Raw genomic sequence first — 13967 nt, 5'->3', positions numbered from 1 at the left:
AAATAAATAAAACAAATGGGTGATAGCTTCAGGGATTGTCACCACACATAAGAAAATGAAGGGGTTGCATTCCAAATTAATAAGGGTGATGTGCTTAATGTTGCATTCAGGAAACCAAAGGTGGTGATACATTTATCTCACCATTCGAGCACCAATTGAACGCACTAGACTAGAATCTTGGTGCATTAAAGGAACCACTATGGCGTCGGGTATACAAACATTTATTCCTGACAACTTTTTTTAGCGATGTATGGATCTCCTCGCGGCTGGCTCTGCCCCCACTTTACCCTCTTGGCTGAGATTAAACTTGCTCATCTTAGCCAATCCAATGCTTACCCATAGGAAGATCTATACAATGAATAAATGGATTTCTATTAGGAACATTCAGCGCCTTCATGCAATGTGTGGAGACACTGAAAGTCAGTGCTGCACATTGTGCATCACTCACCCAGGAAGCACCTCTAGTCGCCATCTGAGTAACTGCCACTGCAGGTGTTCCAAGGTAGCAATGTAAACAGTTCATTTACATTAAAATGCCTGCAGGCACATGCTATAATCACCAGAATAACTACATTAAGCTGCAGCTGTTCGTCAGCAAATGCTGCCAAATTTTACAGCAACAATCAAAACATATATAATAAAACAAAAAAAAAACCTAAATGATTTTGTTGGTTTGCCAGGCTTTTATTCTTAATTTTCTGATCAGTATGTCAGCAGGAGGAATATTAAAGCAATGTTTTACTTCAGTTTCAATTAGAAGTGTAGAATGTTTTCCCATGTTTGTTCCCCCCATCTTTATGAAGGCTCCTCAATGTGTTCTACTGATAAGAGTCAAAGTCAAAAACAGTAATAACTAGATTCTATTTAAATGAAACAATTTACATATTTAATTTATTAGGTAACTTACTTACTTACTACTGGTCATGCAATAATGCTATCCTGAAGGCTCCATGAGTCTTACATTAATGTAACACTAACCCCTGCTACATTCAACCCCCTGCCCCCCTATGCTATTGGCTTTGTTGGGGACATTACCGCAAGCAAGGTTCACACCCTCATGGACACATTCACAAGGAAATATGCATCCCAAATTCCTCTGCCACATCCACACAAGACGTACTTAGCAGATACAACAAAATGTAGACCTGGTTTATAAAATGCTTACAGGAACGATGGTGAAAAGACTCCCTCTTCATCATCGTCATCTTCATCACTTGAATCCTGATCAGAGCTCTTGTGGTGCCCGCTTGATGAGCGGTCACAGGAAGTGCTCCACTCAACAGAACTGGTCATGATGGGGGCAGGTGCATTCTCCTCCACATTGTCTAACAACCCGAGCTCATTCTTCACACATTGCTCAGGCTTCACAGTCACTTTGGTATCACCAGGAAAATCTACTTTTGGAGCAGCAGAAGCAGCAGCTGGACGTTGGTGTCTCTCAATCCATGCGTTGTAGTATCGGACTATGTTTTCATGGTGAAGTCGAGACAGTAGTGTAACTTCACCTTTTATTCTTCTAAACTGCTTACTAGCAGGATTTATTTGAACCCGTTTCACAGCATAATAGCAGCCATCCAACTTGTTTTGTACCTAAAACCAAAATAAATAAAAAAAAATACAGGAAATGTATTTTATAAATAAGATACAATTGAATAAAAGTAGTTTATACACATGTAGACCTCCATGCCACTGGTATTTTGCTTTTAAAAGGAGATGAACAGATTTCTGAATAAATTGTAGAACAATGTATCTGGATAAGGAGTGGGGATGCTATATCAGTTCTGGGACAATGGTTGCTCCGTTTAGTAATGTGTTAATTACCTGAACTTCCGCATGCCCTACTTTCTAATGTTACTGAGGATATATCCAAGACATTGTGTGGCATTCACACATGGTACAAGTTCTACACAATTTTTATGGACTCAGTTTTAGCTTTCTATGGAAGAGCTTATGCAACAGCCATGTATATGCATAACCAGGAGTAGCCAATCTAGAAAAAGAACAGCTACTTGGCAAGTTAATAGAAACCACCTACTAGCTTCCGCTACCTTACCAGAGTAGATGGGGTCATATTTATGATGAATGGCGCCACTGGTGTGTAGGCCTTCAACTGGCTACTTCAACTATGGTGCAAGGACCTGGTCTATGCAGCATTTCTTCTAGAAATACTGCCAGATAAATAACGTTTCAGGCTGTAACTCCATAACTTTGTTTCTAAACAGTCTATATGAAATGTTTTCAATGTGTCGCCACGTTCTCTCTCTGTGAACCGTGACTTAGGTCAAGGTTTTCACATAGCCCAGTTTAATAAACAGTCAAGTGACTAGTGAAACTGCTCTTGGGAATGAACTACACCCTTTAAAAATTATATTATATAATGTGTGTGCGTATATATATATATATATATATATATATATATATATATATATATATATATATATATATATATATATATATATATATATATATATATATATATATATATATATATATATATATACAAACAGTGCTGCACTCCCTTCATCCTCAGTTCACTGCCTGGTGCTGATCAGCAAAGATACAAATATGAAAGTAGATAGCACTCCACGGTCTTTATCTTCAAATAAAAATTTACTTCTAATGCTCCAAGTTTTTTATATATATATATATATATATATATATATATATATATATATATATATATATATATATATATATATATATATATATATATATATATATATATATATATATATATATATATATATATATATATATACACATACACACACATACACACACACACACACCGTATATACTCGAGTATAAGCCGAGTTTTTCAGCACATTTTTTGTGCTGAAAAACCCCAACTCGGCTTATACGCGAGTCAATAGTCTGTATTATGGCAATTTGCATTGCCATAATACAGACAGTGGCTGTGGGGGCTGTGAGAGAGCGTTACTTACCTCTCCTGCAGCTCCTGTCAGCTCTCTCCTCCTCCGCGCCGTCCGTTCAGCACCTTGGTCAGCTCCCAGTGCAAGTCTCGCGAGAGCCGCGGCTCTCGCGAGACTTACACTGTGAGCTGACAGAAGAGCTGAACGGACCGGCGGAGGAGGAGAGAGCTGACAGGAGCTGCAGGAAAGGTAAGTAACATCTCTGCAGCCCCCACCTACACAGTGCCCATCCACTGGACCACCAGGGAAGGAGCCCCCCTCCCTGGCCAGCTAGCAAGCAGGGAGGGGGGACGAAAACAAAAATAAATTAATAATAAAATAATAAATTAAAAAAAAAAAAAATAACATTACAAATAATAAATAATAATAATAAAATATGAAAATAATTAAAAAAAATAAGTAAATAAAAAAAATAATGAAAAAAAAATATTAAAATAATGTAAAAAAAAAATAATAAAATTGCCCCCCCCCCCAGGCTCTGCAACACACACATACACACACACACTGCACGCACTCATACACACTGCACTCATACACACACACACGCTGCACTCATACACACGCTGCACTCATACACACGCTGCACTCATACACACGCTGCACTCATACACACACACACACACTGCATTCATACACACACACACACACTGCATTCATACACACACACACACTGCATTCATACACACACACACACTGCATTCATTATATACACACACTGGAAATAAATATTCAATTAATATAATTTTTTTAGGATCTAATTTTATTTAGAAATTTACCAGTAGCTGCTGCATTTCCCACCCTAGTCTTATACTCGAGTCAATACGTTTTCCCAGTTTTTTGGGGTAAAATTAGGGGCCTCGGCTTATATTCGGGTCGGCTTATACTCGAATATATACGGTATATATATATATATTTTTTTTTTTTTTTTTTTTATTTTTTTTAAGCAGCAGACTCTCTTTTTTTTTTTCTCTGTCTTTTTGAATTTCCACACCTCTGAAAAAACATGTTCAATTTGACAATGATGTACATCTTTCCATTAAAGGTCCAATCAAGTTCTATGAAATATTGCACTAGAAACAGAATCTTGTGCTTTAGTACAACTTTTTCTGAATTTTAAGGCATAGTAAGACTTTATTCAGTTTCAACAAACTGGAGGGGTTATTTAGTTGGATATTAAATTATCCGTTATCATTTAAATTAAACTGGTTACCTTAAGAACAGCACCAAAGGCCCCCTTCCCGAGCATCTGTAATTCCTCAAACTCACTGAAATAGCGAGAAAAATGGCTCTGTGATTCTACGTGGAATGTGGAATTAGATATAGGAATGCTGGGTGTGACAGTCCCTGTGCAGTCCACACCTGTAAAATCTGTACACAGAAGGTTAGTGATTTGAGGATCAAAACAATACCAATCTATTTAAAATAAGTAAATACATAAAAACACGCTAATAAATGAGACACATAAGCCCCTAATTTTATTGGTGTTGAGGATTTAAGCACGCATTGGAACCATGCAAACACAAATCCATGCTGACAGGCTATGGAACATGTCAGAGGGGATAGGGTGCCGTGACCAAGAAAGAGGATGAGCCAGGAAAATGCATGGAATTTCAGTAAATAAAAATCACCCCAAAAATAAAGGAATGCACATTAAAATTGCCTCCATATTCATTTGTCCATTAATAACAATAAAAAAAAAAAAATTATATTTTAAACAAAGTTTAAATTCTTCTCAGATAAAGCGGTTTATTCACTCAACAACGAAATGTGGCAAATAGAAGTCTGAATGGCAACATTTTAAGTTCAAATAAACAAGCTGTGACCATAAACCTAGTTGGAGAATTTTTACAAATCAACTATTTTGGCCTAACAAGGAAGATCTAAATTAAAATAAAATGAAAAAAAAATTACAAAAAAAAAAAAAAGAACATCATCATCTATAAATTTCTAAAATAACACACTTTTAAGAGAGGTTTGAAAACTAAACTTTTCAGGAAGGGAGGCTGTGTGAGTCACAGTCAGTAGAGTGTGAATTAGGATTAAAATATACAGTGGCTCCTAAACTCCTAAATAGCACAGAATTGAGAATGCATGTGGCATGATGCATCAATGCTATTTTATTAACCTAAAGATATGTTGGTGCTTAGACTGAACCTTTAATTTCTCCATTTGTATTTCAAATCACTATAAAGAGAATAAAAACCATAGCCTGAGTTATATTGCAAAAAATAAATACAAAAATCAATATAAAACATAGTGGATCACCAGTTCATTGGCAGAGATAAAATTAAGTCACCTTTTGGAATACCAAAGAAATATTACATCTGGTATGATAATATTTGGACAAAACATGCGCTACATGAGTCAATCCTTTAACTTTGAAAGTTCAGTTCAAGCAAATGCAATTCTACTAGGACCCTGCCAGGAACTAAACTTGCAAAATGAGGTTTTAGCAGACACTAGAAATACAGCTGCTGGAACACTAAAGTCTAAGATATCTCACAGGCTGAGACACAAACTCAATACATCAAAAAAAGGAAAGGGGGCTCATGGGGGGTTTAAAAAAAAGCAACAGAACTTTTCTTACCATTCGGACTTTCTTCGCTCTCACTAGATTTCGGAGGTGGAGGCTTAAGAAAGCTGTGATCTAATAGCTGCTGAGTGCTCCAGCGTTCTTTGTCTTCTAAGCAAACACATCTAACGAGAGTCAGAATTCCAATAAGGGTTCAGCACCATAGAGACAAACATAACGAACATTTTTTGTTCATTTTTCATGAAAGGACACTGCAGCGAAAACTCGGTATTTAAACATAGAATGTGAAAGCATTTGGTCCATCTACTCTGACCAATTTCCTGAATACTTGCCTAATTTACTAAATACTTTCTTTCTTCATATTTTAATGAACAGTTACAATTTTGTACAATAAGTTTGGGACTGTGAAGGCCTTTCCAACGCCTTATTAACCTTTCATTTCTTGAAACAATTAATTGATGATTTAGAGAGAGTTGCTTTTGAGGTTTAGAGTCATAGAATTTATTGAAGCTCTGGAACGGTCACAGAGAAATCACTAGTGGATAAAGTGATGGGGTGCTTAAACATTTCCACATACAGTATACAGTTTTGTTTTTGTCAGAAAATTCTGCCTCCTTGTGCAACTTTGGTCCAATTGTCAGTTACCTGACCTACTGCTTACTATTTTGCAATGATTGTTACTTTTCCAATATTATGCACTCTGTCTGCAGAATTTTCAGTCTGGAATTTTGGGGGGAAATAGCAGCAGGTTTTTGCAAAATAGTGAGCACTCTATCCGATTATTACCGATCTGTGCAAAGGTGATAAAGACGGCTGTCAGGTAGGGGGACTAGGAAAGATAGGCAAGTAAGTTCTCTTAAAAATGTAAATCTACACGAATTAGAAAAATAAGAAGAAAGGTCACTCATTTCATATATATTTATAAGGACTAGAATTTAATTGGGGATAACTGAAGTTGCTGGCATTTTAATTATGGGATTTCTAAACAGAACAATGATTAAGAGGAAGCCCAGGTGCTGGGACAAAAGAATAGATGAGGGAAACACAAAAGTGCAAGATGAATGCTAAATTCCTACAACAAAAACAAAAACACTTACTTATTCAGGAAATCCTGGAAGTCAGTGGGCAATTCATTGGGCACTTTTACTGGATACTCCTTTGCCACTTTTCCTTCACTAAGTGATAATAATAAGAGACCGAGCTTCCATATATCTCCTTTCTTCCCTGTCTTACTTGGAAGGGCATCCTCACTGAAACGGACTTTGGTCTGTTCAAAAACATCCTCCTTGCATATGTCCGCAAGGCGTTTGGAAAGGCTATAGTCTGTTAATTTTACTCTGCCATCACTGGTTACCAGTACACTAGAAGCACACAGGATTTTGTGTACCACCGAATTATTGTGCAAATAGTCCAGAGCCAACAGGAGCTGAGAGGTGTAGTTTCGGAGCTGGTCTATTGGAACTGGCATTTCCTGCTCCAAAAAACTGGAGAGCTTTGTTCCATTAACGTGTTCCGCTACGATTCCGACAGAAATGGAATCTTCTCTCTCCTTAATCGTCATCGCTAGATAGTGCACTATGTTAGGGTGGCTGAGTTTGATGAGCGAATTAAATTCAGATTCCGTGCCATGAATCTGTAGGAGAAGATTTTAAAAATAATAAAAAGAAACAACTATTAAAACCAAAAGAAACAAATTTGCAATATGAAGACATACATGGTGATTCAGGACTGCTTTTGTAATTTTATTACTGAGGTACTCAAATGTTTTAAAAATAATTGGGAAAAACCCCCACACAAAAAAAATTAAAATAATAATAATAAAAGGTTATACTGTGTTGGTATATTTGCATATAATAAAAAATATACATATATTTATTAATATATGCAAATATACAAACACAGTATAATTTTTTTTTTTTTTTTTTTTAAAGGACACTTCAGGCACTGATACACAAGTTCATCAGGATTAACAGTTTGTTATATAACTGGTTTCATAGATAACTTAATTTAACTTTTTAACATGCAGTACAATGCAGTCAGTTATATGTCATAAGTTTAATTTAATTTAGATTAAAAAAAAAACCTGCAGCTTCCTAATTCATGCAAAAATAATAGACACTTTACCTGTTTTTTACACTTGTCTACTTTCTCAATTTCTTGGCTAGTAAGAAACTTTCCCATCTTTTTCTGCCACTGGAGGAGCCATTCATACACAATGACAAATTGTCCAGAAGAAACATCCAAGCCATTGTAGACAGATTTGCCAAGCTGCTCATCTTTCCCTGCATGTAAAATGTATATTTACACATAGAACGTGTAAAAAAGATGTATATAAAAAAAAAAAAAAATAACTATACACAAGAGTGGAAATCTTCCTCTCACTCACTTAAAGGACCACTATAGTGCCAGGAATGAGACAGCCACTAGAGACTGGATTAACCCAAATATAAACATAGCAGTTTCTCTGAAACTGCTATGTTTACAGCAGAAAGGGTTAACCCTAGCTGAAACTGGCACCCAGACCACTTCATTAAGCTGAAGTGGTCTGGGTGCCTATAGTGGTCCTTTAAAGGAACATTATAGGGTCAGGAACACAAACATGTATTCCTGACCCTATAGTGTTAAAAATGAATAAATAAATAAATAAAAACAACACCATTTAGGTGGCTTGCAACCCCTTAAAAAGTATAACAATGTACCTCATTTTCAGCGACGTGCGAGTCAGCCAGCGCTGGCCCCGCCCATGATCCGCCTCCTTTCCGACATCAGAATGTATGATTTTTAGCCAAGCCAATGCTGAAATCGGCAAGGAGGCAAGATGGGGCGGAGTCAATAGCTGGCTTGGCCAATCAGCACCTCCTCATAGATATGCATTGAATCAATTAACCTCTATGAGGAAAGTTCGGTTCTCCATGCAGAGGGTGGAGACACTAAATAGCAGTGCTGCACTATGCAGCACTGCCACAGGAAGCATCTCTAGTAGCCATCTGAGGAGTGGCCAGTGGAGGTGTCCCTAGGGGGCAATGTAAAAAGGCAGTGTTTACATGAAAATGCCTGCAGGGAATTATACTCATCAGAATAAATACATTGAGCTGTAGTTGTTCTGGTGACTATAGTGTCCCTTTAACCCATTAAGGACACATGACATGTGTGACATGTCATGATTCCCTTTTTTCCCCAGAAGTTTGGTCCTTAAGGGGTTAAATATGTCAGTTGTAGAATCAGACAATTAATATGTTATTGAAACAAAACACAAACATGTAAAAGATCTCTAATATAACCGCTTAGGCTTTTTCAAAGACAGTATTTTAAAGAAGAAGAAATTTGTGGACTATAAAAGAAAAAAGTGACAATAATACTGTCGGCTACTGGAACGAGTGTGATATTAGAAACATAGAAACATAGAATGTGACGGCAGATAAGAACCATTCGGCCCATCTAGTCTGCCCAGTTTTCTAAATACTTTCATTAGTCCCTGGCATTATCTTATAGTTAGGATAGCCTTATGCCTATCCCACGCATGCTTAAACTCCTTTACTGTGTTAACCTCTACCACTTCAGCTGGAAGGCTATTCCATGCATCCACTACCCTCTCAGTAAAGTAATACTTCCTGATATTTTTAAACCTTTGTCCTTCTAATTTTAGACTATGTCCTCTTGTTGTGGTAGTTTTTCTTCTTTTAAATATAGTCTCCTCCTTTACTGTGTTGATTCCCTTTATGTATTTAAATGTTTCTATCATATCCCCCCTGTCTCGTCTTTCCACCAAGCTATACATGTTAAGATCCTTTAACCTTTCCTGGTAAGTTTTATCCTGCAATCCATGAACCAGTTTAGTAGCCCTTCTTTGAACTCTCTCTAAGGTATCAATATCCTTCTGAAGATAGGGTCTCCAGTACTGTGTACAGTACTCCAAGTGAGGTCTCACCAGTGTTCTGTACAATGGCATGAGCACTTCCCTCTTTCTACTGCTAATACCTCTCCCTATACAACCAAGAATTCTGCTAGCATTTCCTGCTGCTCTATTACATTGTCTGCCTACCTTTAAGTCCTCAGAAATAATCACCCCTAAATCCCTTTCCTCAGATGTTGAGGTTAGGACTCTATCAAATATTCTGTACTCTGCCCTTGGGTTTTTACGTCCAAGATGCATTATCTTGCACTTATCCACATTAAATGTCAGTTGCCACAACTCTGACCATTTTTCTAGTTTACCTATTAAGTAAGCATATACTCACCAAGGCATTTCCCTCTGTGGACAACAAGTTGGCCACTGCATCCAATATCAAACACCAAAACTTCATATGATGCTGCTTGGTCATCACTGCTACAAACAGAAAACTGTCGGTCGCGCCTTTAAACAAAAAAATTAAAAATGTAAAAAAATAAATAAAAAAACACAAGTATGTAAATCAGATTCAAATTCAACACACTTGTGAATCCAGAAATATATTTCAGCATTGACCACTCAGATGACAATTGTGGTGTAGTGCAAATCTTTTTGGTCTGTACATACACATAATGGATTTGCCTGCATGTCTGGGTGTACTGCAGAAGAATGTGAATCCCACAAGGCAAAAACATGTTGATGGTTATCCACAATTCTGAAACCTGCTTAAAAGGACATTCCAGGCATCCAGACCACTTCTGCCCATTGGAGTGGTCTGGGTGCCAACTCCCACTACCCTTAACCCTACAAATGTAATTATTGCAGCTTTTATAAACTGCAATAATTACCTTGCAGGGTTAAGTCCTCCTCTAGTGGCTGTCTATGAGACAGTCCCTAGAGGGACTTCAGTGTTCTTAGAACACAAAAAGTGTGGACCTCCAGCGTCGCCAAAATCCCCACAGGAAAGCATTAAATGGGGAGGTCTGACGTCGGTGGGGGAGGAGAGTAGGCGGAGCCTGACCCAGCACCGCAGGATATCGGCGCTGTACTCTGGTAAGTCACTGAAGGGGTTTTAACCCATTTAGCAACATGGGATGGAGGTGAGGGAGAGGGGCACTGTAGGGTCCTGCAGTGCCAGGAAAACTAACATGTTTTCCTGGCACTGGAGAGTCCCTTTAAGCACTCATATATGAAACAGTCTTGGCACCACAATTCTCATGATTCCCCATCCTACCTAAAAGGTGGCAGAGCATCACAGGAACTGTATTTCCCAAAGAAAAAAAAAGGTGCCAAGATTTGCCATTATGGTTTTGGAAGTCCAAACAGGTCACATGCATATAAAGTTCTACGAATATTAACAATCCAGCAATAAATGCATTTGTCTTCCTTTGTCCATATTCCTTATGTGAATATGTGGATATAAACAGATAAGAGCAGAAACTCAAAGTGTTAGAGGAACACTATAGTGACAGGAATACAAACATGTATTCCTAGCACTATAGTACTGAAGTGGATGTCCCCTTACCCTCTTTCTATGCAGTAAAAATGTGACTTTACTCACCTTTTCTCCCACGCCGCTCCAGTCTTACTGCAGCTTGCCTCAGCTCCATGGCGGAGACCAGTCTTGAGGATCTCAGCTAATCCAACACTTTATCATTAGAAAGCATTGGGAGATTATTACACATGCGCAGCAAAACACCACAGCAGCAGAGATGCATTGAATCAATGCATCTCTATACTGAATGTTCAGCGCCTGCATGTAGAGAGTAGTGGCCCTAGTGGCCCTCTGAGTGATTTCCATTAGAGGTACTAGTAGACCACAATGTAAACACTGCCTTTTCTATGAAACACAAACTGTTTTCTTACTTTGAACGACCAGTAGAAGTAGGGCGATGTCTGGTATTTCCTCCCTGATCTGCTGATGTTCCATTACAATTGGTTGGTGTTCTGGCTCCTGTATTGGTGATCTTGGTTGAATTTTCCTGACATGTTAAGTTGGCATTTTCAAGCCTCTCCTGCAACCACAAACATGAAATATATCGACATCCTCTGCATAGGGGTCACAGGAAAAAATCCCTACACAAAGACATTTATTGTTGTAATGTAGGTTATATCATTAAACTTTTTACAATTACATACGATAATTAGAAGTAAAATTTATGTTGGGATCACTTTTCCAGTCCATATACTGCGTGCTCACGTTACTACTTACACCATAAATTGCATTAACAATGAACCAATGAGGTTGCAGGAAGTATTGAAAAGAAGTTTCTTTTATTCCTCCCTCCTCCTCTCTCTCACATTACTAATTTCTCATTTAACCGGTTTTATACTACTACCTCCCATGACAGATCTTTTTACTGTTTAGGAAAGATTATCTCAGTTTGTCTAACAACTTATATTTCCTAATGCATTCCTTGCTGTGAACATATCAATTAGTTGCCAATGCACCATTGTTGTTCAAGGACTAGTGGGATACAGCAGGGCTAGGTAAAAATCAAATAAACATGATGGGCTGAATTACATCCTAATATGGGGAGAGGTCTCTACAGAAGCTGCAATGATGACTGGGGATTTACTGTAATCTCACTTTTTTTTATGTGATTATCTTGTCATTATGTAAAAATGTTAATTATGTTTGTTTATACTTTTTAATTATCTAGAATGTCCCATTAGCAAAGGTTAAAAACGTTATATATGCACACACACACACACACACACACACTTTAATCCAGTGAATGAATGAATGCATTTAAAAAAAATATATATATTATATATATATATATATATATATATATATATAAATAAAATTGTGGTTCTTTGTCGAGTTCATTTGCATACACCTACCCAGGATCCCTTGCAGTAATGAGAGCACTGTTAAAGTGAGATTTCTGTAGTAAAAGAAAGTCCTATGGCTTGCCTGGTGTGTGTTTTTGTGTTTAACATTGCATTAACTATCCACTTCAGGTGGAAGGAGTTTTCATCCACACTTTTTCCCCACCACAACTTATTTAGTATGTACGAACACCAAGCCTCCATAGCAACCCAGTAACATCTCTCGTTGAGGAGTTGAAATAACAACGAAACAGCTGTCCATGAGTGGTTCACTGGCACTGCACCTCTTCCTGAGTTGTGTTTCAAAGCTGTTGTATGCAGCAGACACATACTCCAAGGAAATCATGTATAAAGTGGAATTATGAGGCAAAAATGTAGTTTTTGTGGAGCTCATTTGCATAACCCCTACCCAGAATCCCTTGCAGTAGTGAGAGCACTGTTAAAGTGAGATTTCTGTGGTAAAAGCAAGTCTTATGGCTTACCTGGTGTGTGTGTGTGTGTGTGTATATATATATATATATATATATACACACAAATATTTTTTTTAAAAGTGTACTGTCCTTTTAAAGTAACAACGCGTTACAAAACCCTGGCTTCTTTGGCTCCTTGTTAGAAATACATTTTCAACTGCCAATTACCTGCTTTGCAATTTCCATTCTCCTCTTTTCTTCCTTTTTCTCTTCTTCCCTCCTCTGGATTTCATCAAGAATTTCACGCCTCTGGAAAAAAAAAAAAAAAAAAAATATTTCCAGCAGTATGTTATCACAAGTAAAAAGGGACATTGTAAATAGCGACATAAACACAACAAACACACGCCATAATAGTGTTTACAGTGATGGATACTCAAGGCCTAATTATTTAAACACAGTAAGTGAGTGTATTCTAGCTGCGTACAGAGCATGCTGACCGACTATTCAGTCATGTCTGAGATCTCAGCCTGGAAAACACATTGTAGGATACAAATATCAGCCCTACTCTCAGTGTCTAATTATTGTCCCACGTAGCTTACCGCTTGTTCCTCTTTGCGCTTTATTTCTTGCATTCGTTTTTCTTCTTCGAGGGCATTTTTTTCCTGCTGTTTTTGAATATTCTTCAGCATTTCATCATGAAATGACTTCGGGGGTGGATGGTTCTTTTCAGTTAAGTAACACTGTATATGGTCCGCCAGCTGATAGATCATGACCTGTTTCAGAAACACATGTAGAAAAACAAACAATAAGCGGTTTCAGACTAGGAGGAAATCGGTCTCTAACCACAAGATTATTAGATCACATAGGATTTCCCACAATAAATCTAGTGTTAACATACTCCCTCATTTAACACACACAAAATTTTTTTATATATATTTTTTAGATGAAAATGGCAAACTGCATAGAATTTTTTTGGGGGGAAGGGGAGGGGTAGTTCCTTTAAACTTGGGGTCTGTGTGTGCAGCTTTTCAGTTATGTTTTTGTTGGTATCGGTGCTGGAGGTTTGACTCCACTTCTGACAGCATCCTTAGCTTGTTCCAGGCTGGTGCTGTCCATTCTCGTGGGCCTCAGGTACAGCATGCTTGCCATGAACATCTGCCCCATCTTCTGCATTAGCAGGGTGATGGGGGCTTAGGACCAACATCACTAAGGTGGTTTGAGCTAGAGGCTGAATTCAGCTTCGGTGTTGGATCACACTGTATTTTTTAGTTTTTAAATGGGACGATTGTATGGGTTATTTTATTCAAAAACGTTCTTGTATTATAAAGCAAGCTATTTGTGTAGCGTCAAAACGAAAACATGATTGT

The 13967-nt window shown here is 37.7% G+C and overlaps 1 protein-coding gene across 1 annotated transcript in view; it reads right to left on the bottom strand.

Annotated features, from left to right (window-relative positions):
* The window catches only part of EIF2AK4 (eukaryotic translation initiation factor 2 alpha kinase 4), a 78645-nt gene that overhangs the window by 49207 nt on the left and 15471 nt on the right, over positions 1 to 13967 (bottom strand). Inside the window, exons 4-12 of the mRNA XM_063439792.1 lie at positions 13200 to 13373; positions 12829 to 12909; positions 11222 to 11370; positions 9705 to 9820; positions 7591 to 7748; positions 6564 to 7099; positions 5521 to 5630; positions 4144 to 4301; positions 1166 to 1590 (exon numbers count right to left, since the gene is read on the bottom strand). Of these exons, the coding sequence (XP_063295862.1) occupies positions 1166 to 1590; positions 4144 to 4301; positions 5521 to 5630; positions 6564 to 7099; positions 7591 to 7748; positions 9705 to 9820; positions 11222 to 11370; positions 12829 to 12909; positions 13200 to 13373 (1907 nt within the window). The remainder of the gene's footprint in view (positions 1 to 1165; positions 1591 to 4143; positions 4302 to 5520; positions 5631 to 6563; positions 7100 to 7590; positions 7749 to 9704; positions 9821 to 11221; positions 11371 to 12828; positions 12910 to 13199; positions 13374 to 13967) is intronic.

Source organism: Pelobates fuscus, chromosome 13 (assembly GCF_036172605.1).
Source record: "Pelobates fuscus isolate aPelFus1 chromosome 13, aPelFus1.pri, whole genome shotgun sequence".
In the NCBI taxonomy this organism is placed as follows: domain Eukaryota; kingdom Metazoa; phylum Chordata; class Amphibia; order Anura; family Pelobatidae; genus Pelobates; species Pelobates fuscus.
Note: the sequence above shows the minus strand (reverse complement) of the source record. Positions and strands in the feature narration are given on the sequence as shown.